This window comes from Amphibalanus amphitrite, unplaced genomic scaffold (assembly GCF_019059575.1).
Source record: "Amphibalanus amphitrite isolate SeventyFive unplaced genomic scaffold, NRLGWU_Aamphi_draft 000894F_arrow, whole genome shotgun sequence".
NCBI classification, from domain to species: domain Eukaryota; kingdom Metazoa; phylum Arthropoda; class Thecostraca; order Balanomorpha; family Balanidae; genus Amphibalanus; species Amphibalanus amphitrite.
In genome coordinates this window covers 173,480-198,943 of record NW_024882388.1, presented here as the reverse complement: position 1 = coordinate 198,943, position 25,464 = coordinate 173,480, and the positions used below count along the sequence as shown (strand labels likewise).

General features: G+C 48.0%; 2 protein-coding genes across 10 annotated transcripts; one reads left to right on the top strand and one right to left on the bottom strand.

Annotated features, from left to right (window-relative positions):
- Positions 1-36: 36 nt before the first annotated feature.
- On the top strand, positions 37-7,227 carry LOC122367749 (regulator of microtubule dynamics protein 1-like). Of its 8 annotated transcripts, none has more exons than XM_043341108.1 (7): positions 105-148; positions 1,633-1,833; positions 2,506-2,646; positions 2,922-3,173; positions 3,733-3,926; positions 4,225-4,339; positions 5,076-5,664. In XM_043341108.1, the coding sequence occupies exons 2-7, from the start codon at positions 1,648-1,650 to the stop codon at positions 5,124-5,126; spliced, it is 939 nt and encodes a 312-aa protein (XP_043197043.1). In that variant the 5' UTR covers positions 105-148; positions 1,633-1,647; the 3' UTR covers positions 5,127-5,664. The 8 variants fall into 8 exon arrangements, with proteins under 8 accessions (XP_043197048.1, XP_043197050.1, XP_043197043.1 ...); XM_043341109.1 differs by lacking the exon at positions 105-148 and adding an exon at positions 254-289; XM_043341110.1 differs by lacking the exon at positions 105-148 and adding an exon at positions 298-324 and having other exon boundaries at positions 5,076-7,227.
- Positions 7,184-20,474, bottom strand: LOC122367748 (angiotensin-converting enzyme-like). Of its 2 annotated transcripts, XM_043341106.1 has the most exons (13): positions 20,414-20,474; positions 15,995-16,126; positions 14,615-14,763; positions 12,450-12,580; positions 11,371-11,603; positions 10,941-11,132; positions 10,449-10,570; positions 10,056-10,201; positions 9,789-9,897; positions 9,238-9,352; positions 8,555-8,822; positions 8,150-8,281; positions 7,271-7,760 (listed from the first exon to the last, which is right to left on the bottom strand). In XM_043341106.1, the coding sequence occupies exons 2-13, from the start codon at positions 16,095-16,097 to the stop codon at positions 7,589-7,591; spliced, it is 1,872 nt and encodes a 623-aa protein (XP_043197041.1). In that variant the 5' UTR covers positions 16,098-16,126; positions 20,414-20,474; the 3' UTR covers positions 7,271-7,588. The 2 variants fall into 2 exon arrangements, with proteins under 2 accessions (XP_043197042.1, XP_043197041.1); XM_043341107.1 differs by lacking the exons at positions 12,450-12,580; positions 14,615-14,763; positions 15,995-16,126; positions 20,414-20,474 and adding an exon at positions 11,707-11,827 and having other exon boundaries at positions 7,184-7,760.
- Positions 20,475-25,464: the final 4,990 nt, after the last annotated feature.

The following is a 25,464-nucleotide window of genomic DNA, read 5'->3' as shown; positions in this document are numbered from 1 at the left end:
CAATCACGAATGTAAACAAAGGACATTTGACTGATTATTTTACAACTTGAATGTAAAGAAAATTACATTGCTATAATTTTATTTATCTTTTTAACTAAAATTGAAAACAAATTTTGCGTTTCAAGAGAGAACAATCGTCATTCTTTTGGTATCTATGACGCCAATCTCCAGAAATCTCCAGATTGCGTTCCAGCGCCTCCAGTAAAACCTCTGGTAGAGCCTCCAGTCAAGAATTTCTTCTGGAGGCGCTGGAACAGGCCCTTTGACTCGGGATTCTGACTCAGGACATGTGCGTATCAGTGTAGGGCGTTGGGTCATCTGAAGGTTTCAATGAAATCAAATTCCACAATTTATACATTTATATTTTGATTCATATTGGGATGTGTTCAGTTGCTCTGTGCTCGTAATGTGAGCCCATGACTCATGAGTTGCCCAAGATTCCTAGGAGTCCCACTTCCAGCATCGAGCATGAGCCATGCCTTCTTGCTTTTATAGCTAAAACTAGGGTTACCCGCGTACTCCGCAACGCGAAGAAGGGTTATTTTTGACCCGTGGGTATTGGGTTGTCTGTGTCGATTTGGTTGGTATCCATTTCGTTTGATTGCTTTTTGACTGCCAAACATTTTGTAGTGAAACAAAAAAGATCCATCGCAGGCTTGTTGGAGAGCCAAAATTTTCTTTTTGCAAGCTTCCGTAACTCATTTTGACTTTGCCACTAACTGCACAACCAGGCAATTATATGTCAGAACACTGTCCATCTATTATTGTTATAGTTCTGTGTGAAACCTATGCGTTAGGTGAATGGAAGTTGATGGTTATTTTATTTTCTTGCGTAAATGTTCCCATGGCTGCTCTTAAGACTTCTTAAAGCTCATGCATTGTTCAACCTCCTCCGATATTTTTTAGATTAACCACAGGAGTTATAGACCCTATTGGTACTCGCTTTCATAAGTCAAACTCTGGCTTTTTGGAGAAACAGTGGTTTTCTTTTGAAAGCTTCTCTGATTCACTTTGACTTTGCCACTGGCTGGGTCACCAGGCAAATCTTTGTAAGCACAAATTCTTGTCCACAATACTTTTTTGTTAAAATTCTGCATTGGGTGAGGTGAGGTTAACCTGTGCATTTATGCCTGGCAGGTTCCAACTTCCAAGTCCTGTGGGGGGGGGGGGGGGGGGGTTAACATGGGGGCTGGAACTGAAAAAGCAGTTTTGTAGCTTGAGAAGAGACTAGCACATATCAGGAGCTTTCATAGACCAATGATCAACTTAGGCAAAGATATTACTTTTCTTGTGCCAAAATTATTCCCTTACACAGGGATTTTTTTCCCCGTACAAAAGAATGCCAGGAATGCAGCCAACTATGCTGAGACCAATTGTTAGCCAACCATTATGCAGCTGGTTTGAACTAGGTAATGTGATTTTACTGATTGGTCAATGCATAATCAGCATCTGCTGCAAACACTATCTAATTCTAGCTTCTAAAGATGGGAAAAAGTTCAATTCCTACCAATTTTAGAATACTTAAAAATACCTTTTTATGTTCATTTTTCTTGTGGCAAAATATGATTTGATTAAAGTGTTAATCCCATTAAATGCCTAAATGGTTATTTACATGTGTCATTTCATTACAAGTTAGGAGTCAGGAACATGTCAAGGGTTTTAAGGTTACTGCAAGTGCAGCGAGTGCAGAGTTGTTTGCAGCAAGCATTTTTTAATTGGGCTAAAAAAGAAATCAGAGTTCTAAGGCCAAAGTCAATCTCCACATTCCTGAAAGCCCATGCCAATTTCATCATCAAGTCTTCTACCTTTTCTCCTGTCTTGTTGAGATTGAAGGTGAGAGAAACAGCAAAATAGTTAACTGTTAAGCAGTGATGTTTAAATCAACTGATAAAGGTTATCAATATTTGCTAGCTGATGATGTACCTTGACCACCTCATTGCTTATAGCCCCATGGTCATGTTGGGTCATGGAAGGTGTTCAGCAATTTTTGCCACTGACTTTTGATCCAAATATGCTAGAGCACTGAAGGACACATTGAATGTGTTGAGCTCAATGATTTATATTTACCTTTTATCATTTTATGGTTGGGTCATAAGCTTGATCTTTTGTCAAGTTCTGTAGTTTACTTTTTAAGGTCAAGTTGTTGACTTTGTGCAATGCTCTCAAGAGAAATATGATGCTGGTTAAATTACCATGCATGGTTTTTGTGAAAGTAATTGCAGAAAAACGCTTCCACAAGCACATCATTTTGGCATGTTTGCTTGCCCTCTGGGGGCTAAACCCTTGACTTTAGATCAAATCTGAGGACTCAGTCATTTACTGTCATCAGGTAGTGGGGTGCTAGCTGCTAGGTAATCTCAGGTCTTTAGGGTGTAGCTGCTAAAAAGGCAAGCATAGTAGCAAAAAGCAGCATTGAGGAAAACGGTGGCATTGAGCACTGCTTGTCTCGTCATGTGCACTCTTCAATGTTGTTTTCTAAAATATCGCTACCTCCGCTTCTTCCAGGAGCCAGCTGCTCTGCTAGTGTTTAGCGCGGCCTCTGTTGGGACAGCAGCCATGGCGGACGCTGAGCTCAGCTCTCAGGCTGACCAGTTGTATGACCAGATGGAATATGCCAAAATAGTGGAGATACTCGAGCCAAAGAAGGTACGCCTCCCTACCGCCGCTCGCTGATTGTTATCATATTATTAGCGAATCCAGCTCTTGTTTGACATATGTACGGTCGTTTAAAGTCAAGCTTTGCCATATCCTTGAGATTGGTAGTCGGGCTTGATGATACCTATTTTAGATACTTTTTTATTTGGACTTCCTGCCGTAAAGAAGTAACAAAGGTGGTTCAGGAAAGATTTAAAATTAATTATTAACCCCCTCTAATCAACTCTGTTTCTCCTTTTCCCTCTCTGTCTCTCCCCTCTATGCAGGAGTGTGACGACGTGGAGCTGCTGTGGCGTCTGGCCCGGGCCATGTACGAGCAACACAAACGGCTCGGCTCGGACGCCGAGAAGCTGTCCTACCTCCAGCAGGGAAAGGTGACCGTGGAGCGTGCCATGCAGCTCAACGACAAGCACCCCAACTGTCACAAGTGGATGGCCATCTACCTGAACGCCATCACAAAGCTGCAGGGCTCGCGGGCGCAGATCGAACAGGGCCAGGTCATCAAGGGCCACATGCTGGTGAGTATCTGTGAGATGACAAGAAGAGCGTAATTGAATAATTACCGGCCGCTATTGTTGTTCACGGAATTTCCAGATTTCTTATGAATTAGGACTAACATGCAGGCAACGCTCAGCGCCCTCAGCCTGTTCAAAGTTACCCATTGAATTACCTGTTCGCGATTATTTTCGGGCTTCAAAATCTAGCCTTGCGTTTTGCCACTTCCCTTTCCAGTATCCTTTCTTGGTTCCTGTTCCTCCCTTCTCTACGATCTCTCAGTTGATGAGAGCATCCTCCATCGGTACCAGAACCAGAGTCCATTCCACAGCACCTGGTTACAGGCAAGTTTCCCATTACATTGCTAACCATAAGTCTAAATGAACATAGTTCTCGTAAAAAGGAAAATGGTGTTCCGATGCTAAAGTACGTACACCGGGAAAAATCGCCCAGCGGACAACCGACTCATTTCACATGTGTGTCATCGATCATCGATGTTCTGCAAGCTCTCCTTCGGTGAGAATCGATGGCTAAAGTCGGTTCCTCCTGACCCATCTCTCCCCCTCCGCCGGCCGTTTACAGAAGGCCTGTGAGTACGGTCCGTCCGACCCCACCAACTGGCACCTGATCGGAATGTGGGCGTTCACCGTGGCCGACATCTCCTGGACCATGCGCAAGCTGGCGCAGGTCATATTCGGCGAGCCGCCCAAGGCCACCTTCCAGGAGGCGCTCGAGTACTTCCTGAAGGCGGAGGAGGCCCAGCCGGGCTCCTATAGGTGAGTGCGGCTGCTCAAGCACGGCCCGGTTATGGTAATGTCATGGTGCTCCCAGGGCCACGAGTGTGACACGCTGTGCCTGTTAATTTCTAGTGATGGTCGAGTAGCATTTCACCTGTTTATGTCTTACTTCCATTCAGATTGCTTGAATGATGTGATAATCGATGTTTTCTGTAGAAATAATGCCCACGTAGCTTGTAATAGATATTGCAAAGCAAAGGTATGATGGGAACATAACCCAACTGTTGAATAAGACAACTGTCGGCACGAAAATGATCATGAACATGTCCTCTTACAGTATGAATTTACTCATGATCGCCAAGTCGTATCAGAAGCTGAAGGACAACGACAACGCGATCGTGTACCTGAAAAAGACCCGGGATTACCCGGTGAAAACTATGGATGACCAACAGGTAGGTTCCACTACGTTCTGCTTGTAGCTGCTAGTGATGTCAATTACCTACTTATGATTGAGAAATCGAAGCCGAAGCCAAACCAACGGCTAACTGAAACTATGAAAATACCAAACACCGAACCGATATCGAGAAAAAGAGGGGAATTTATGTTAATTACGGAATCAGAACATACTCGTTAAGACAGGCGTAAAGATTCCTGAAACCAACAATATGTGACAGATATTGGGCATAAAGTACCAAATACCAAATTGGTATCGGTTTGGTATTGGTATACTGACAATTTGGTATTTTATTGACATCTCTAGTAGGTGCCACATTTTCCACCATTATTAAAACACTTAGTCTAACCTCTTATTCGTTTAAATACATACTGTCATTTTCCCCTTTGCTAACAAATGAAACTATTCTTACGTGATCATTTTTGCATTACTTTACAATTAATCATTTGACAATTTGCTTACTCTGAACTTTCCTGGTTGCATAGGGCCAGTGCGTTGATAATAATTTAAATTTTATTGAAGTTATTTTCGAGGACAAGAACGTAACTAATCTATACCCATTCTGCCATGCAAAGGCAAAAACGATTACGTCGTGTCAGAGGTCATCACCTCAGGTCAGAGCCCAGGGGCCACCCTAACGTAATCGTTTTTCCCTTTGCGCACTGCGCAGCAGCATCCCCTAGACCTTGGCCCCTAGGGCTTATATCGTGTTTTGAAACGCGACGTCGTTTCAGGCTCACAAAGAGGCGGTGGACTTGCTGAAATACTTGGGAGTAAAGGACTGAGTCCGGGCCGTCGGCTGACGGTCTAACCAGCTCGCCGACAGAAAGCTAGCCGTACTATATGATAGATGGGCACACGGACGACGCACTCGGGTGTGAATGGACAGTGGGCATCGCCGGATAGTCACGTATCAGCACCGTCTCGAAGGTGCCCTTGTAAACAATTCAGCTGCCCTTGGAAGCGTAGGCCGCTTATACCCGATCACCAATTGAATCCCGATTATGAGGAGGTTTACTACATCGATTTTGCTGCGGAATGAGTGGAAGTGGATATCATTCAAATATCACAAATTTCCTAACTTTTCCAGTTGGGCCGTCTTTCATCAACTTCAGACAGTCTGGATCGCTTTGAGATGTATTTTGAAAGCGATAAAATGATAGTGATAAGCAAGCCAACAGCGAGATTTCAGACCGCACTGTGATTGCAAAGTGTTTGGTTGTTGCAAACTGGATTATGAGCGCTGTATGCCATTGATAGTGCCGTGTTTATTTGTAGCATTTTTTTTGTGTCATTATTGATGAAAGACATTGGACTTATACATTTCAATTTGTGCCTTGCGCCAACTACGTGAAGGATTTGCTTTCTTTGAAGCACCCTGCTCAATATATCACCAGTATAACGCCTTTTGGGGCGACTAACGGAGCGAGCGAGAGGGTGGGCCTTGCACGTGCGAAATTGCGAGGGGGTACCTCCAACTGACTTGTGCACGGCACCCTACTAACTGGTCTCTAGCGATGTGCCAAATTTGGGCACAATCGGCCCAGCCGTTCTCGAGATCTGGAAGCGGCACCCTGCACGTGCGCACGTGCAAAATGGGTCCCAACTGACTTGTGCACGGCACCCTACTAACCGGTCCCTAACCGTTTACCAAATTTGAGCGCAATCGGTCCAGCCGTTCCCGAGATCTGGAAACGACCCCTGCACGTGCGCACGTGCAGCAGCACCCCAACTCTGGCACATGTATATGCAGTGCCTAGTGGGTGCCTACCTACATGCCAACTTTCAGCGCAATCGGCCAAGTAGTTACCGAGATATTGCAACAATTACAAAACTGACACCTCTTCGTTTTGCACGTGGCACGTGCATAAGGGGTCACCCACATGCATCGGGAATAGTCCAATACTTGGTAGAAGGAATTAAGCTACCCTACAAAAATTACCGCGTGTAAATCGGTCAAGTGGTTGCTGAGATATAAGCCTCGCAAAAGCGTGACCACGGCCGGCCGGCCGGCCGCTCATACTCAGAAATTTCCGTTAATCTGAAGAAAGACTACGCTCGCTTCGCTCGCTCCGTAATGACAGAGCATTGAACCAGTATAACGCCTTTTGGGGCGACTAACGGAGCGAGCGAGAGGGTGGGCCTTGCACGTGCGAAATTTCGAGGGGGTACCTCCAACTGACTTGTGCACGGCACCCTACTAACCGGTCTCTAGCGATGTGCCAAATTTGAGCACAATCGGCCCAGCCGTTCTCGAGATCTGGAAGCGGCACCCTGCACGTGCGCACGTGCAAAATGGGTCCCAACTGACTTGTGCACGGCACCCTACTAACTGCTCCGTAACCGTGTACCAAATTTGAGCGCAATCGGTCCAGCCGTTCTCGAGATCTGGAAACGACCCCTGCACGTGCGCACGTGCAGCAGCACCCCAACTCTGGCACATGGATATGCATTGCCTAGTGGGTGCCTACCTACATGCCAACTCTCAGCGCAATCGGCCCAGTAGTTACCGAGATATTGCAACAATTACAAAAGTGACACCTCTTCGTTTTGCACGTGGCACGTGCATAAGGGATCACCCACATGCATCGGGAATAGTGCAATACTTGGTAGAAGGAATGAAGCTACCCTACAAAAATTACCGCATGTAAATCGGTCAAGTGGTTGCTGAGATATAAGCCTCGCAAAAGCGTGACCACGGCCGGCCGGCCGGCCGGCCGCTCATACTCAGAAATTTCCGTTAATCTAAGGAAAGACTACGCTCGCTTCGCTCGCTCCGTAATAATTTCTTACCGGATATTTGTAGTCAATCATTACGTAGCTTGAAGTTGCGTTCGATCACGGTCCTGTATCTTTATTTATAATACATATATTCGAATCAAACAATACACAGCATTGATGGCACCGAGACCTCCCTGGCAAAGCCAACAAAACATATACATATAGCAGTCGCAGATAGCGACTTCACAACCAGTCTTTGATGGACAACATCGAGGTCGGAGATGGACACTTGACACGTCCGGTTTCCTAGATCAGAGCAGTCTCTGAGATCGGCGCCTGGTGCTCAGGGTCATCCAGCGAGCGGGTTGTAATTGCAGGACGGTAGTGGTACACAGCGCACCCGACCCTGTGCCGGGGACGGAGGGACCGGGGCCGCGGTCGGCGCTCACTGGCCGCCCCAGCCGACCGGGGACGAAGGGACTTGGGCCACGACCGGGGACGGAGGGACCGGGGCCGCGGTCGGCGCTCACTGGCCGCCCCAGCCGACCGGCCGGCCTGTGCGCCGGTTCTCCTCCTCCAGCCAGTCGTGGAGCGGCTGGAAGTAGCGCAGCAGAGGCTGGGCAGAGATCTCCCGGGAGCCGGTGATCACCTCCAGGGCGTCCTGCCACGAGCGGCCCTTGCCCAGAGACAGCATCGCCCTGCGGACATCCCGACATGAGGGACTCTCAGCGTGGTACTGGTAGCAAAGGGGTTATGCTTATCACTATCCAAAAGTAAGAGCTCATCAAGCCTGTAATTAATTTTTAATACAATCTGTAGCCTATAGCCTAATCATACATTCTTGGTTTTGAGTTTGAGTTATAATACGGTAAGAGCAGTTGGGTGAAATTAACGCGAATTTTGGCGCTGAATATCGATGCCACCTTTTAGCCTCTGCATAGATATGCCTACAACTAAAGAAGTCGAACTATGAGACCTATGTGAAGGACTGCTGTGAGAGGTGACTTGACCAACAGTATCTCAATTGTTGAACATGGCTGTGCCTGGTGTGCCAGCTGGCCTTACGATAAGCATTAAGTAGCCTTACATGAGCCTGTCGCCGGCCTCGCGGGATCCGTAGAGGTCGCATTCATGTAGAGGTATGGGCAGCGGTGACCCGTACTTTGCCTCGCAGAGACCTTCGAAAAACTGCAATTGCAGAAAGACGGCCAGAAAATACCTGAAGACAACGTCAGAAATCAGCACAACCGCTAAACATGGGAAGAAGAGTCCTCTACTGCGGTTGTTAAAGGCACCTGCAGGTTTTTCAATAAAGCATGCTAACGATGTTTCATTGTATATTGATGCAGCACTAAAACCGAAAGAGAGTTCGGGGAGAAGGACCTTAATTTTCGACCACATGTGTTGAATATTTGCTAAATTGAGGCCTGCCTGTCGCACGGTGGGGCTTGGCAGCTCCGCTATCCTGCGGCGACTCAGCGATCGTATCTACCTGATATGCGGAATATTATCTGCCACGTGGAACTTTGCTCCGGGGTCCATGCCGTCGGCGTTGCAGCCGGCCTCCATCTGTTGGGCAGTGCAGGCGGGGTGGCGCACCCCTGACAGCTGTTCGCGGAGCTGCCACCAGGCGGCGTTGTAGCGCTCGGGCGCCACCCTACCGGCGTACACCTGCCAGCGCCACCTGTCCAGTGCCAGGCTGAACCCGATCAGAGGGATTTTGGCCAGCGCCCGCTGCAGCAGCAGCTGCAGGCTCCGCTCTGAAACAGGGGTCAGACTCAGTCAGATCCGTCCGGTGATGAGACTTACCAGTCGACAGTGGACATTTCGTGGCTGTTGTGCGGCGATTCGCAGTTTTCTTCACAGGAACTGATGTGAATCGACAAAGATTTAGCCACGTTTTAGCTGCATTGGCCGCCACTTGTTGCGACGCTGCAACATGAACGCACACAAAATGTGACATTCCTAAATTGAAGAATCTGAAGGTTCAAGTGAATGCCACTCCACAAGAGGGCGAGGTTAATGGCCACTTAGTCGCTTGATTTTCGACCCGGCAATTTGCTCATTACGGGACTGCCGTTATATTCGTGGGAATTACAAATGACATCCTCTCAAGTATCAGGTCATTACCATAGTAATCAATTGAACGCCTTTCGTCATCGTTTCTAGTCTCACCTGGTGAGAAGCCATCGTCGTCGATGAGCCCCAGTCTCCGCAGGTGCGCCGGCCCGAATATCGAGTAGAAAAACGTGTCCCCTACTGCCTCGTGAAAGGCAGAATTGGCGCCGTCCTGGCGCAGCACAGACCAGTCAACTAACCCAGGTAACTCATCAGTCTCAGGTAACACAGACCAGTCAGGTAACTCAGGTAACTCATCAACCTCAGGCAAGGCTATGTAAACACCTCAGGTAACACAGACCAGTCAGGTAACCCACGTAAGTCAGGTAACACGGGCCGCTCAGGTAAGCCAGGAAACTCAGGTAACACAGACCACTCAGGTAGCCCGGGATAGACGGCTGATTGACAGGAGCGACTTAATATCGACACAGGGCAGGCGGAAGCCACTTTGTAGGTAACAGCTCAGTATCATGTAGCTCAGTTTGCATGCACCACATCTGAATTAGATGTTTCTTGTAGCTATACAACCTTGGATTATTGGATATACTGGATAGTGTGGGTAAACAAAGTTGTCGCTATGCAAATGGGGACCGCTTAGTCGTACGTACCCGTAGTATGGTGGGCAGGTGTCGGTACGCCATGAAGTACTGGATGTGGCCCATCTCGTGGTGGATGACGCCAAAGTCTCGCTCGTTCCGCTCCAGACACATCAGGATTCTGTGATGTAAACGCAGGCGGTCACAGACGCGCAGTGTTCGACCTTGTAAGGCAGTCTGACATCACCGTTCGAGATGGTATTCATTACAATGCTCAATGATCAATATTGGCCAGTGCCGCCCAAGGTAAATGAAATGGTCAGCACGTTTCTGACTCACCTAAAATCGTCGTCTGTGAAGAAATCAGCAGACGATGCGTGGCAGGTCATGTTGCGGTTGTCATCGGGGCGCTGGAAGATGCTGTTTCGCCAGAATTTCTCAGTCATCGGCGGTAGTCCCAGTGAAACGTAGAAATTTTCAGCCAGCTGCCCAAACAATCATCACGTCAGATTACATGTAGAGGTAGACGTTAGTTTTTAGTTGGCCTACAAAACATTTACAGTAAACATTCGGACGTTCGGAATTGGTCTTATGGCAAGCTACACTCCAGTGACTCCAACAAAACGCTGAATCATTTCGATCGTGATTCTCCGAAGATCTAAAGTAACTTTTGAGGGGAAGTTCAGAAAACACGCCAGCCGTTCAACCAGCAATATTCTGTAGGCGACAAACCTTGACGAAGTCGGTGACGGAGAACTTTTGCGCGAGTTTTCGACTCAGGTCCGGTCGCTGAGTTTCAGAGAGCGGGCTGACAATGTCCTCCAGCGACTGCCAGCTCTGCGACCACAGATTGCCTGTTGACGAGGTGGCGAGTGACTCCACGGTGCATAGGACAGGCAACGGTTACAACTAGAGCCAGAGTGTGATTACTGTGCAGGTGTGCGTTTTTACATTAATTATGCTGCAATACGTCTTCTAAATAGGTAATGCATAGCTTAGAATGTGGCTCGGTTAAGTAGGGAAACTCTCGGGAATCGATAGTCACAATTTATCCGTTCGGCATCTACGGAACTTAAACAAGAAAATTAGCTCCGCCGGAAACTGTCTGCTGCGCTGTCCGTCTGGTACTGGGATCTCATTTTCTGTCAGCCGTTTTGTGCAGTCATGCGTGTCGTGCTGTCGTGCACTAATAGACATCTTGTGCACCGATAGCTAGTGACTTACCGAGCAGGTGGGCCGGGATGGGGCCGTCGGCGGACACCAGTTGCGGCCCGTAGTAGCTGCGAAGCTGGGCCCGCACCAGCGCGTGCAGCTGCTGGTACAGCGGCTTGATCTCCTCGTACAGGCCGGCCGCGGTCTGCTCGATGTTAGGCATCTCCAGCTCGTACCGCCACACGGCGCCCATGTCCGGGAACCCTGCGGTCGGCCGGGGGTGGGGAGTGACGGGCTGCCATCTGACCAAGAGCCCTGAGATGGGTCGTCACCACCACGTGGCGTTAGTCGGCAAGGCCTGATGGGCGTCGCTAACATCATCCATTCCGCTAATATCATTCAATTGTTTTTTTCCATGGCCTTTGACTTTCTTCAACACTCAACACTCAGCTGATAAATTGTTAACAGATTCTACACCGAGAACCATCCGGCGCCGACTAACCCGCATGTCTCGCTCCACTGTTGAGTACGTCGATCAGCTGCGGGTAGACTTCCCTCATGGGCGGTCCGACGGCGTTTCTCCAGCCCGTCCAGGCCCAGAGCAGCCGGTCCGGGTCGCGGGAGGTCTCCATCAGAGTCTGCAGGTCGGGCTCGGCGTGGTAGCAGTGCTCCTGGTCGCAGACTGTGGCGCTGGAAAAGGTCCGCTCCAGACGGACCATCAGCGAGCGGGCCGAGCTGTGGGGGAGAGATGAGATGTAGGGATAAATAAAAAAATGTACATCAAGAACTGGAGGTTTTCAACGACTTGGTAATTTACTGGACACATGAAATGACTTACCTACAATGGCACATGCATTTAAAATGCAAGAAAAATCGCACAGTCAAGCTCGACTTTTTTATTGCCAAGACTGAGGAGTGATGATCGCATGTCTGTGCGATCAAGAGCTCGGGGTCATTTCGAGCCTGGCTTATCGGTCGGTCAGGTTTTATGCGACCGGATTTATGCTGCCATGACAACACTCCATTACAGTGGCCGCCTGCAAATGGCAGATCCCCGCGTTCTAGTGTTTCGATGCCTTTGTTATTTGGTAAGCCTTCGACCCATTAAAAAAGGCCTTATCCCAATGGAATGATGCATTATCTCGAATATTGGAGTGGCGGGCGGGGAAACGAATATGCAGTCATCATTAGAAGGCCCATCTGGGCGATCGAGCGCTGCGCGGTGTAAGGGCGGCGGCTCTCGGGTGCAGAGCTCATTACGGACGCCGCCGGATATCGGCTCAGTGCGCTGCGCAACTAACCGCGGCTCCATTGTGAAATGTGCTTGGTCAACCCAATGAATAATAGAGCAGTGATTCTTATCGGTGGGCCTGAGATCATATTTCCTCGTCGATTGGTACAACTGGCGGTCTCACAAAATTGACACTGTTGACGCGATAGTGGGAATAGACAGTAAGGAATTTTATAACCTTGTATGTGCAACAATTTTAGTACAGAGTGGGACATTATCTGTGTCATAAACTACCTTCGCCCGCTCTGTCACACGCCTCTGCTGGCGCTGTGACCGCAGCGTCCACTCACAAGTACATGTTCTCCGGGTAGCGCGGCCGGTCGCTGATCAGACCGATCTGACGAGCCTGCAGCGGGGTGAGCAGCTCACTGAGCCGCCGGATCTCCTGCGCCTCGGGCGGAGACTCGTCGAACGTCAGGTCCTGCGGGCAGCCGTAACAACGAATGGAGAGATTGCTGATACAGGTGTATTAGAAATAGTTGTGCCAATCCCCTGGATTTCGAAGAACGCGAGCGCAACACGGAGGCGATGAGCTGCCGATAGTCATCAACATTCCTCATGCGGTAGCTATCTGTAACGCAGTACAGGGTTTTCATAACACTTACGAGAATATCAAAAACGCATTGTGTCTGAAAATGATAAAGTAAGTATCGCAGCTCGGTTTGATGTAATCTTCGCTGGCATCCAGTCATTTTCCATTCACATTCCTTACATTTCAAGGCAGGCGCGTTGCCACGTGCCACTCCGAGGGTGGTAGCCGGCATCTGATCATCTGAGAGATGGTTATTCAACGTCAGTGACGCTTGACCACCCTACGTCGATGAAATTTATCCACCCCACGTCAGTGACGGTCAACTAGCGCTAGGAACGGTCACCTACCCTACCCCACGTCAGTGACAGTTGTCCGACGTCAGTGACGATTGCCCACACCACATCAGCGACGATTGTGAAGCGTCATATACAGTCGCACATCTCACGTCAGTGACGGTTGCCCAGCTTCAGTGGCAGTCGCCACCCGACGTCAGTTGCTGTCTCCTGAATGCCCACCCGACGTCATTGACTGTCACCTCACGCCCACCCGACGTCAGCACCCTACGGTCGGCCATGCCAGACGGTGCCACTGCCGACTTTGTTTCCGCCGCCGCGGCGCATTTGTCTTGATTCGCGCGGACAGGTTGAGTCGCGCCTCGGCGGCGTCCCGGTGCCTCCTAATGGAGTCGAGCTCAGCTTCTAATCGGCTTTGGTTGCGAATCGTCCCAGCTAAGTCGGCAGACGTCAGCCCTGGAAACGTCCCGCCACTGTGGGCGTGGGGCGGCAGCCAGGAGGAGGCGGGAGGTCGGCGGGGCTGGCGGCTTTACATCTACAGTTTGCATTATAATGGCAGAGTGGGTTAAAAGCTGGGATCAGATAGAAGTGGAGCAGAACCCAAAAGTCAGATGTGGTGCCAAATAATTCAATTGGTGATTAACTTATTTGTAAGCTTCTGAAAGAACGGCTGAGCCTCCGGGAAACTTTTCCAGTTCCTTTTTAGTAAATTCAACTTATTTGAATAAGTTTGGCCTAGTCTCGGTGATGGACCTATGAGGGTGATTTAAGCACCTCTACAAACGCGAAGAGTAAACTTGCACCGCCCAAGCTATCTGCACTTTCAGACAGCTGTGTGGCGTAGCACCACGCACGAGCCTCCGCGTAACATCTAAGGCTGTAGTTACTTTGATTCATTATATCATTTGATATGGTGTATGATTGGTGACAATATCAGGCTTGATGGCCGAGCCCGATTCTATGGAACTGGGAAACATTTGTGTTTGAGGGTGCGCCCACGCTGAAGTGCCCAGCCCACCCACACGGCGCGCGGTCAGCAGGTGTATTGCGGTACAGCCTACTATCCAGGCGTGATGGAGCTGCTGCCATCTGTGAGCAGTTTTGTGAACTATGGACCGCAGCGTAAGATAGCCTCGTACTCGCAGAGAAATGCGCAGTGGGCGGGTTAGGGAGAAGCTAGTGTTTAGCGTGGCTTAGTGTATATGTGTTTGATTAAACATATGCACATGTTTTTTCATTTTCCAGCCATTTTCCAGCCATTTTCCAGCCACGACAGCCAGGGCCATGTTGACTCGTCGGCCAAGGTGGCACACATTTCTTAGTCAAAAGCGGCAGAAGCCTTCCTCTAAATTTTGACTACATGGATACGGGCGCACCTTTTCGCATCGTACAGCCTTGTGCTCGTACCTGTGCATCATTTAAACGCGTACCATTTGTTATTGTCAGCGAGCTGAAACTGCCACGACGCAAGATTGATTATTTTCAAATTGTACGAGACTCCAAGCTATTTGATCTAGCTGGCAAGTGAAATAAAATACAGTACGGAGGGTTGGGAAACTTGAACGCTACATTCTTCCGGCCTACTGGGCCGACTCACCCCGTCCCTACAGCCTGTACTGGGCCGACCCACCTGTCCGTAGAGCGCCAGTTTCTCCATGGACTGTCGGGTGGTGTTGACGCTCATGTCCCAGGCGAGTGAGGCGGTGCTGTGTCGCACCCTCTGCAGACCGGTGTTGTAGGCGTCCAACCAGACGTCCACCGCGTCTCGCAGTCGGCTGACTATGGAGGGGCGCGGACAGATAGGCAGTCAGCATAGACGGACAATCAGCTGAGAAGGGCACCCAATATATCGAGACGGACACGCATTGTATCGAGACGGACAATCCTAATAAGTGATTCGAGAGGAACACTCAGTACTCAGTAGTAAGCAGAACAGGGACGGTTAGGAGACGGTCACATTGTGAGAAAGCAAGTAAACTAAGACGGATCATCAATAAATCCTGAGACAGTCACTTAGCAAGCGAGGACAGACACTCCATAAATGAGTCGGAAACTCATACAACTAAGACGCAGGTGGTTATACGCTTTGACTTGAAAATATTTGGTTTCATAATAACCAATGCATTAGTTGTCAACTTCACTGATGGGACGTTTTTGATTTGATTGGCATTTAGTGCCAATGCGTATTCCTCTGAACTTACCTCTTACATTTACATTTGAATCCTTAGGTGTCCTTAGGTGTCTCAATCTCAGCCCTAACTGAATATTTTCGTCATTACTGGGAATTCACCTATTTTGTCACAATATATGTAAGTGTCATCTTCATATCATGACAATTGACTACAGTTAATCCTTGTTTGGCAGACTCCGTCAATCCGGCCTTCCTGACTGTGTGTGGGCGGACGCCCAATAACCAGTCCATGCTCAGCTCTTTTCAGTCCCGTGTGTGGGCAGAGGAATCTTATCATCCGGATAATGGAACCATAATTATGGATGTCCTCTACAATTATCCATCAAACAAGGAACTGCTAAAAAAACACATGTTCGTTACGCCGATAAAACGTGATTTCAAGCTGAGCCAGCTTGGCCGAGCTCACCATCGGCTTTGCAGCCTATTCCTACGTAACTAAACAACCCACATCCCCCCACCCACGGCTTCTTATTCACGATAAATGTCTCAAAGCGGCCTGCGCCGTTGCGGGGTATCACTGGGAGCCGGCCGGATCCCGGCTTACCTATCCGCCGCCTCATTGCGTCGGCTCGGCCCGATGCACGCTGCGCACGGGCGCTCTGCCTGCCGGCCCTTCACCAACGCGCCTGCCGCCGTTTGCAGCTGCCACCAATACCATACCACACAGTGTAGGAGTGTGACGGGGGACTGGGTGATGAGTTAGGAAAGCTGATAGCCTGTCTATTAGTTACTCAACTGTGGGTCCCAATAGGTGACGTATTAGTTTCAGTTTCCTCACAGTAAGGTAATTTACCAGACTCGGGGTGCAGCACTACCTACCATACTCCAGTGGAGATTTTTCATCTTCGTAAATGAAGGCAGAGCCGAGAGTTGCCGCCAGCAGGAGAGGAACTGTCGATATCCATTGGCGTGTCCACACCATCGAGTTTGCTGTCAACTATGTATTTTCACCTGAAAAAGATACGCTTGCGTAAGTAAATAACTCACCTCACCTAGATAACCTAGGAACGTGGTGTGTTGCGAAAAAGTCAGAAAGATCGGACCTGTAAAAAAGAAAAGTTCTTACAAGTGCTTTTTGTAGTCCTACTTCACATTGCTACTTGTACTCAGCATTTGTTACGGGTTTGACGTAAGTTTCTCTACGGTTCAAAGCTGGTCCGATGCTTTGCTATTCTGAATCGATTTAATGATGTTGCACTACATAGAAAGCGATACGGTTAAATAGTTTAGAGATCGTCGCAAGAAAGGCGTCTGGTATTCTATATTTTTACTGAAAAACATATCAGTTAGATTCCATCCAATCCACCAGATAACGAGTCAACCAACGGGGATACCATTGAGATAATCATCAAAACAAAACAACTTAGCGGCTTTATTCCATCTGCTTGGTTTAAGGTCAAAACACGAATTCGTACACCGCCGTGACGAATGAGTTACCGCCGCGGTGTGCGGCTCATTTCCTGTTTGTGACAGGTGTTCTCTCTGCCCATGTCCCGAGGCTGCACCGCACCGCCCTCGCACGTGCTATCACATGGGCTATCGTTCACCTAATCCCCCGAATGGGGCCATTAATTCTATCTGTCTACATACGGGGCGCGGCCAATCCCGCAGGCGCTGGCTCTCCGTGGGACGGCGGGGCACACCGCCCCCGGCGCGGCCGGGCCGTGACGTCACACGGGGCCCGGCCGCGGCCAGTGGGCAATGTGTACCGGCAATTTCCTGTGCGCGAATTTGTACGGGCTTTCTGACTAATCGGTGCGGGTGGAGTTGTATTCAATAAGCGGTCACGACTTTGTATCTGTTTCTCTGTTTAGTTTTTAGGAAGACAAAGCGTCAGATTTACCTCATGTCGGGAACTTTGGCCTATACCTCAAAATGCCAAAGAGGTCAAAGAATATTATAAAGAATATTGTAATATTCTATATAAATAATATATATTATATAAAGAATTTAGTTACAGTTACACTTTTATTTGGCAGTTTTCTGCCTAAGTTGGTCCGTCATTGGTGATACCATAGGTAACATGTTTTCGCATCATCAAGACGAGTCAACTTTTTAATTATTTTGATAGGTACAGAACAACTTCGAAAAGTGATATCTGACCAACGCGAACACCAGGACCAAAATTAATGTTATCCGCACATCATCTGTGCGACACTCGAGTTGAACACACCCAAGTATTTCTTATCATCTGTAAGACTGACTTCAACGCCATTGAAAAACCCGAATGTTGCGAAGTATAATGTTACCTTATTTGTTACAGCTCGTTGCAGTGGCTTATTCGTCAAGTTTGGACAGTTAACCCTCGCATGTGTGCGGCGTTTGCCAGCTTCTAATGTGTAGGGGGGGGGGGTCGGTTGGACCCCCCCCTTGCCGTTTGGCCCCTGATCGAGCTAGAGCTTCGCGGAAAAAACGAGCGTGTTGCCCGTGACGAGAGGAAGCCGATGATACCCAATTTTAAGGTCCTAGGTCATTGGTTGACCTTCCAGGTCAGGTCAATGATCCAAAGTCGGGAAAATCGGGACCTGTTAGAAAGTCGTAAAGTGTGGCTGCTAAGGGGTTTTTCGGGGTGCTGATCACGAATATCGTGTTAGTTTTGATCACAGATGATGTCTTGAAGCATTTAGACCAGGTCGGGTCAGGTCAGGTCAGGTCAACCAGTAGGCGTCCTGACGGGTATTCGTAGTACGTGTCAACCGCCTCTGACAGCTTCGTAACATGTTACGAAGTCACCAAAACTACTTCGTAAATGTTCAAATGGTTGCTAAATTCGAATTCAGCTAAAAAAAACTAGCCTAGAAACATGTAAAACTCGAAAAAGTGAACCGAGGTCACCCGAGGTCACCAAAGGTCAATGACCTGACCTGACCTTCAGGTGACCTTGACACACACGGGAGTAACATCAAATCACATGTTTGAACGTTTGAAACCACGAAAAGCTTGCAAACACGCGGCTAGTGCGAGCCGACATACGCGAAATCGCGATTCCGGCCAAACATGGTCTCGGAAAAGAGGTCACAGGTCAAAGGTCATTTGGGTCAGGGTCATGAAATTTTCAGGGTGGGTGTAAAATTGATCAATGCGAGGGTACTGAAAGTTTCGTCGCGATCGGCCGCTTTTTACGCGAGTTATTCGCGAAAAACCATGGGGGGGGGGTCCATCCGACCCCCCTACACATGCGAGGGTTAATTTATTGGATGAACATATATTTTTTAAACATCTCCGAATGACTTATCTAGAAAAGTAAAAGGGTTTCTTTAGCTATGATTAGGTAACCATTGTTTATTTCACAGGTAATTATAGATGTCCATTGGGAGTCTTGAGTCATACATTGCTCAGTGCCAAGATACATGCGTTGCCCAACCGTGAAACGACGCATGCAGCTATTTGTGTGTCGACGCTCACTTCAGTCGGCGAGTTTTATTCGTGGGGCAGACGTGGATGCATCGAGAGCGTGACTTTGAAAATAAAACGACCATGACATAAATCATAGCATTTTACCTGTTCTGCCATGTAAGTTATATTTCCACGTGTACCCTTACCGATTCCTATACGCAATCCTATTTGGCATAAGGGAATATCAATAAGGTAGACGACGTTGATATTTCAAATATACGTCCTCGTTAGGGTTTCTATGACTTTTTCCCAAAAATCATGCCATTAAGATTGCATAGGAATGCCAATGAGCACACGTCAAAAAGGTAACAAATATGAAAATAGTTAAAATGCTATTTACCAACGCATTGCCGATTATAACTAGTTGTTTCAAAGTCACGCTCTCAATATACTCTCGTCTACCACACGAACTTACTGAACTCCGGCGAACATTGATACACAAATACATAGCTACATGCGTCGTTTCACGGTTGCATGTAGCAGGATGCGGCTCAAGACCCGTAGACTCGATACCGTTGCACGATTGGCGGCTCCGTTTTCACCCTATACCAGATGGACGATTACCCTTTACTCGATGGTGCTTATGCCGAACACTTTAATCTTTTATAATTAAAATCATAAATTTAAGATCAAAATTCAATATATCATGTAATTTCTTGCGTTGGGAAAGGGGATGATTGAGTTTTTACCATCATCATTATTGAAGATGCGCATTTTTTTTTAAGGAAGAAGAAGACAATTTCAACCTTTGGTAGCTCCCCGTAACAGCTGCAGCAATTAGCGGTTCGGCGAACGTAGTCGTTGAACGTTGAATATCGCAGGTCTTTTATTAGTGCAGTTAAACCTGACCCGCGACTAATTAATTTCGACTTGCTTTGCATCATTAATTGAGCTTCATATGAAATTAGGATCAATAAACCAAATTACTTGATTATTTTTATGATATAGGTAGATGGCAAACGCTCAGGTATGACACTACCACGCAGCTTTTAAAGTGCTCCTAATGCCCGACCTTAATGTTCTTACTCCGTCTTCCACTAATCAAAAAGCGCTGGCATGAATTACGTCTGTTGGTACTCAAAAGGCAGTCAAGCCAAGCATCGTTTAGTTCATTGCAAATTGTTGATTTAATAAACAACTTCGCTGATTAGATGACCAAACGCTTTCTAGCACACCCTTCCGCGTCGATCTTAGGCAAGTATTTTTTTATCAATAAAGCAACTGAGGATAGACATTGAATGGAATGACCTTGTGTTCAAAGTTTCAAAAATTACCAAAAATTACAAAAAACTTGGTTATATTTCGGCGGCGTTCCTTCATGTGGTTCAAGACATAACTTGAATCGATGACCTGGCAAGACTTGAACCGTTGAAGAAACGCATCCGAAATATATTCAAGTTTTTTTTTCTGGTAACTTCTGGTAATTTTTAGAACTTTGAACACATGGCTATTCCATCAAATAATGCTGCTCACCAGAGTAATTCGTCATTTCATTGCAATTGAGGTATATTTAGAATCAGTCTTTCAAATCAAAATGATGCCGCCGGTGTAGATAGGTGTTTTAGAAATAGCCTAGGCAATTTTACGGAAATTGGCCCTTACGGATATGATATGAAGCGAAATGTTGATATGGCATTGCAGATATTGTGGATTAGAGACCCAGAAAGTCTTCTCTACAATAAATGAACTAAAGTGAAATGAAAAATTAAAAATCACCTGCTCCGGCTTGGCGCTTGCTTATTCCAGCATCGGCTCTTCTCCTTCGGTTCTAAGTGAAATGTTTATAAAAATAAAACTTAACAAGTCGTAAAACTGAGCGGTACGTAGTGCCGTTTAGCTCACCTGCGCGGCTCTGTGTGCCGGCGATCTGCAGCGCTGAACTGAGTGACGGAGCCGGGGCGGGCCGACTGCGGCCGGCGTGTGTCGCACAGCCGCAGACGCAGGCGACGCGCGGCTCGCGCAGACCGCAGGGAGCCGGAGAGCTGAGGTGTCCACTGTCCATTGTCCATGGCGGCTCCTCGTCCTCGGCAGATCCTGCTCACAAATTGTCGCTGTCATTTCTTTTACTTTCGTCGTAAAATCCAATCATCACGGTGGTTCATTTCAGATCAGTTTAGCTTATTTCAGGCATCTATTCATAAACCATATAGAAGAACATCAGAGGAACGTAACACGTTCAATGGCGGTGTCTGGGTTGGATCGGACCAGGTTGAAAATGTGAGGTGAACGGCAATTGTTGTCTGAATGCAACGAAGATATGCTTACAAGCATACTTTTGGGCTTTACGGCTTCCCTAGCCTTGTTGCCTCTTTCTTTTCGTATGGTTTACATAATTCGCATTTAATTCACACATTCTGCCTGATATTCGAATGTTTCCCGGGCCACTAACTTCATTATTTAATTGAATAGTCACTGAATTAATAACCAAAAAATTGTTGCGATCTTTTACGTACGCTCGTCTCCCCGTGTTGTCGGCATTTTTTTGGCGAGAAATCCAAAAACTATAGCTCGAAGAATAATTAATCACTCGGGAATCATAGGGCAAAGACGTGGGTTACCATATAATGACTTATTCATCACTTGTGCTGGTCATTCATTTTTGTTGTTGTTTTCTTTTTTGTATCTTATGGCCAAACGGTCGACCTAGGGTCAACTCTATTCGATTTGTCACAACAGGTCTTTCAATTAGCTATGTTTGCGCCCTATTTGCTCTTTTATGATTACGAGCTACAGCGTTGTATATTGTCGATCTCGGCCGCAAATCTGCAAGATTAGGTAAACCTTCAGGCAAATCAATGTTGATTTTAGCGGAGCATGTCTCAAATAATTTCGAAAGTAGGTACTCGCTGAGAGCTCTGAACGTTTAGTTTGCGCCTTTCTATCTCGTGTTTTTTATGTAATCGGTGTGACCATTTTTGCTCCCTAATAATGGTGTTTGGCTGATGATGGCCCTAGCAAGGAAGGGTTTCATTACCCCATCATCATCATATTTCCCGAATGTTTCATTTGATTGCTGTCTATCGTAATTTGTAGTCGTTCATGAAATGGTTCGTCCGGCACGCTGACCCCATTCTGCTGGTGTCATCCGGCCTTAACCGAAGAATCGCTGGTCTTTGGAATATTTTGGTCGCTGGCCTTTGGTATGCATTTGATGTATAGTATCATACAGTCCTGACCCTGTTGTATCGATATGAGCCAGGCGCAGACATTTTATTCCCTGGCCCGGCCGGATCGGCACCCGCACCACAGCACAGGCAGCGTCCTCTATCTCAGACCGGCAGCGGCAGCCAACGGCAACGCTACACAGCGTAGGTCCCGGCTCCGGAGGGGGCCTCGGATCAGCAACACAGGCTTCCAACTGCTGTCCGTTTACATTTTTACTTTCTTCAAACGATTAACAGTCAAAATGCATGGATAGTGCGGCCAATTGCATAATCTTGGTCATCAATGTCCCCTCGTATTTCCTCTCTAGTACCTACCTATGCTCCGTAGTTTATCCTGAGCGTGTAAAAACAGACGTTTTACAATTTACATATTGCTGGCGTCGATTTAAATAACCTACATAATTATTTTTTAATTAAAATGAGAAGTATAAATGAAAGCTAGTTAGCTTCAAACTTTTGCGAAAATTGTCACTGTAGAACTATTCGCTCTCGAGTTATGCGGCGATTTGTCAAAAAGTGTTCAACCAAGCGAGGTTGACCTGACCTGTGGTGATCTGACCTTTGACTTAACAAAAAAATTCACCGATGTACTTTTTACGATTATGGATGCTCTTTCAAACGCAGTTGTCTCTTTATGGCCCAGGAGCCGAATTAGACGGGGAGGGGGTGTTCCTGTTCACCCTCCCCCTTACCGACGAGGGTGGTGCCGACTGCTGAGCACTGGCCCGGCGCGGCCCGGTGCGGGGTTCATGTTCAAGGCTATCCGCTTCGAGTCCAGGCGTTGACGGCCGGCCGGAACACCACGTGACAAACGTGTCAGCCAATAAGAGCCCTCCTTTCCGGGTAGCGGAGGCATGGGTGGAGAACCTGCCCCGGCCACCCCGGCCGTGGCCGGGGTAACTTTCAGCCTACCCCGGCGCGGCCGGGGTAACTTTTCTATTCTTGTAAATCCTAAAAGCTGTCTCCATACGAGAAAAGAAAACTCACGCTCTTCGAATGTTGACTTCCATGGGCGTAATATTGCAAATCAGGTAGGTAGGTATTTACCATTTACTTAACTTGCCATAATCTCCAACCCTAAGACCCGCGTGTGGTCGCCAATGCCAAGATTGCTCTCACATCCTGTTCAGTTTCGAAATTTTGGCGCGCCTTCGGCGCACTTTTTCAAAACTACTGTTTGACCTCATTGCCTTCAACTGACCTGCCACCAACCGCAACCACACCCGTTTATGAGCGTACCCGTCAGGGTGCTCATAAACACCGAGCGGCCATCATGCTTCGAACTCGGACTGTTGTAACCGGGCCGCGTGCTCTCGCCACGCGGAATCCAACGCTCTAGCAACTGAGCTACGAGACCGGGACCGGTCGAGACGGGGACTAGATCGACTCCCTGTTTGTATTATAAGAGCCGTCCAACATTGAAAAAGGCTACGCCCGTGGATGTCAGTGACCTATTTTAGTGCTTTGCTAATTGCTTGGTTCGATCTGTCAATTTCTCTGTAAAGCTTCTACTATGGTGAGTTGTCTTTTTGTAGCTATTTTGAGACACAATAAAAAGCTGAAAACGCAACATTTAGGTACTCAAAATGGCATATGGTTTGGTTTGGGTTCGGTGTGAAATTGGAAGTTTAAGTAAAAAGAAATAATAATTTAAAAGGAAATTGCCTTTTCGATCATTCCAAAAATGTTATGAATAATACGGTGTCGGATACAACGCTCATCCTTGAGCAAACACAGCATCCTATTCCATGCGTCAGAATAGGGGTTTGATGATGACCGTTGAGAACAACGTGAGTATATCGTCTTCCCGCGACTATCGGTCGCCGGCCGGGGTAACTTTTTCAAACATTCTCCACCCATGAGCGGAGGGGAGGGGAGGGGAGGATGAATGGGAGGCGGGCCCGACTACTGACCGGCGCGATGGGAGGAGCTTTGCCGACAATTAGGGCGCCGATTGGCTGACATAGAGAAAGGCGCTAGGGTGTCACTCGATTGGTGGCATAGCTTTGGACGGTTGGGTGGCGATAGATTGACGCCTACAAAAGGCTTGACCTAAGCTCAATGACGAATTAGGATAAGCATTTTTGTTCGCAACTCATCCTAGTGACTAATCTAATCCCGCAGTCATAGGTAGGCAAGGAGTCCAGTCCCGTTCTGGTGAGCATGGGTGGAGAACCTGCCCCGGCCACCCCGGCCGTGGCCGGGGTAACTTTCAGCCTACCCCGGCGCGGCCGGGGTAACTTTTCCACTCTTGTAAATCCTAAAAGCTGTCGCCATACGAGAAAAGAAAACTGTCGTTTTTCGGATGTTGACTGCCATGGGTTACTGCAAATCAGGAGGGTATTTACTATTTACACCATTTAAGTACTCAACTTACCATGCGGTGGCGTTGAGCCCTAGGACCCGCGTGTGGTTGCCAATGCCAAGATTGCTCTCAAATCGTGTTCAGTTTCGAAAATTTGGCGCGCCTTCGGCACACTTTTTTAGAACCACTGCTTGACCTCACTGCCTTCGACTGGCCTGCCACAAACCGCAGCCATACCGTCAGGGCGTAGCCGTCAGGATGCTCATACACCGAGCGTCCGTCACGCGTCGAGCTCGGACTGTTGTAACCGGAACGCGTGCTCTCGCCACGCGGAGTCCAACGCTCAAGCGATTGAGCTACGAGACCGGGACCGGTCGATATCCCTGGATAGACTCCCTGTTTGTCTTAGCCACCCAACATTGAAAAAGACTGTGTCCCTGGATATCAGTGACCCATTTCAGTGCTTTGGTTCGAACGTTCAATTTTCTCTGTAAAGCTCCTACGAGGTGAGCTGTCATCTTTCTGTAGCTATTTTGAGACACAATAAAAAGCTGAAAACGCAACATTTACTCATAATGACACATGATAGATATGGATTGGATATGTTGTGAAATTGCATAAGTTTAAGTAAAAAATCACTTAAAAGAAAATCGCCTTTTTAATCATCGCCAACAATGTTATGAATGATACAATGTCGGATATAACGCTCACCCTTGAACAAACACAACGTCCATTATTCCATTTCCATGGGTCAGAATAGCGAATTTGTTTATGATGATCGTTGACAACAACGTGAGCTTAGTCGTCTTTCCGACTATCGGTCGCCGGCCGGGGTAACTTTTTCAGACATTCTCCACCCATGCTGGTGAGAACGCCTGCTGGTCAGCGCGTTGCTGCGCCCAGCTGCGTTTCACCGTTTTCACCGGGGCCGAACCCAGCCGCCGGGTGTCGGTGGTCCTCGGCCCAAAATAGACTCGCCGCCGCGCCGGCCGCGCTGGACGGTGCCGAACTCCTGGAGCCGCCGTCCGCCGCCGGGCCGGCCCGCTGCCCCACATAGCTGGCACACAACTCACCGTCCCCCCTCACCCCCTGTCAGCGGCCCCCGCCGACCTTTGTCTCGAACCAGACGGCGGGGGACGTGTCTCACCGTCGCACAAGGTCGGAATAGACTTCAGCACGAAAAGCGCCCTTTTTTGAGCCAGTGAGACACTTGAAAGAACGTCTTGGTGGTGACTAATGGGATGGCAGCAGCCAGGCTTACTTAGCAAGAACCATTTGGCTGTCATCGGGGTTCTGAGCTGTTAACAGGTCACACTTAACGCGAAACGTCAAGTCATTCACGGAAACGGGGGGCGCAACGGGGCTCTAGTTAGCGGCTTCGAGGTTGTTCGAGTATCTGTTACTTTCGAAAGCGCTCCCTAAAT

What these genes read in the sequence shown, in the direction of transcription:
- LOC122367749 (XM_043341110.1), top strand. Translation starts at nt 1,648, where the DNA reads ATGTCAAGGGTTTTAAGGTTACTGCAAGTGCAGCGAGTGCAGAGTTGT. An exon ending in AGATACTCGAGCCAAAGAAG is followed by an intron (nt 2,647 to 2,921) that starts GTACGCCTCCCT and finishes CCCTCTATGCAG; the next exon opens with GAGTGTGACGACGTGGAGCT. An exon ending in AAACTATGGATGACCAACAG is followed by an intron (nt 4,340 to 5,075) that starts GTAGGTTCCACT and finishes ACGTCGTTTCAG; the next exon opens with GCTCACAAAGAGGCGGTGGA.
- LOC122367748 (XM_043341106.1), bottom strand. Translation starts at nt 16,097, where the DNA reads ATGGTGTGGACACGCCAATGGATATCGACAGTTCCTCTCCTGCTGGCG. An exon ending in TTCACAGACGACGATTTTAG is followed by an intron (nt 9,898 to 10,055) that starts GTGAGTCAGAAA and finishes TTTACATCACAG; the next exon opens with AATCCTGATGTGTCTGGAGC. An exon ending in GATAATATTCCGCATATCAG is followed by an intron (nt 8,282 to 8,554) that starts GTAGATACGATC and finishes CGTTGTCTTCAG; the next exon opens with GTATTTTCTGGCCGTCTTTC.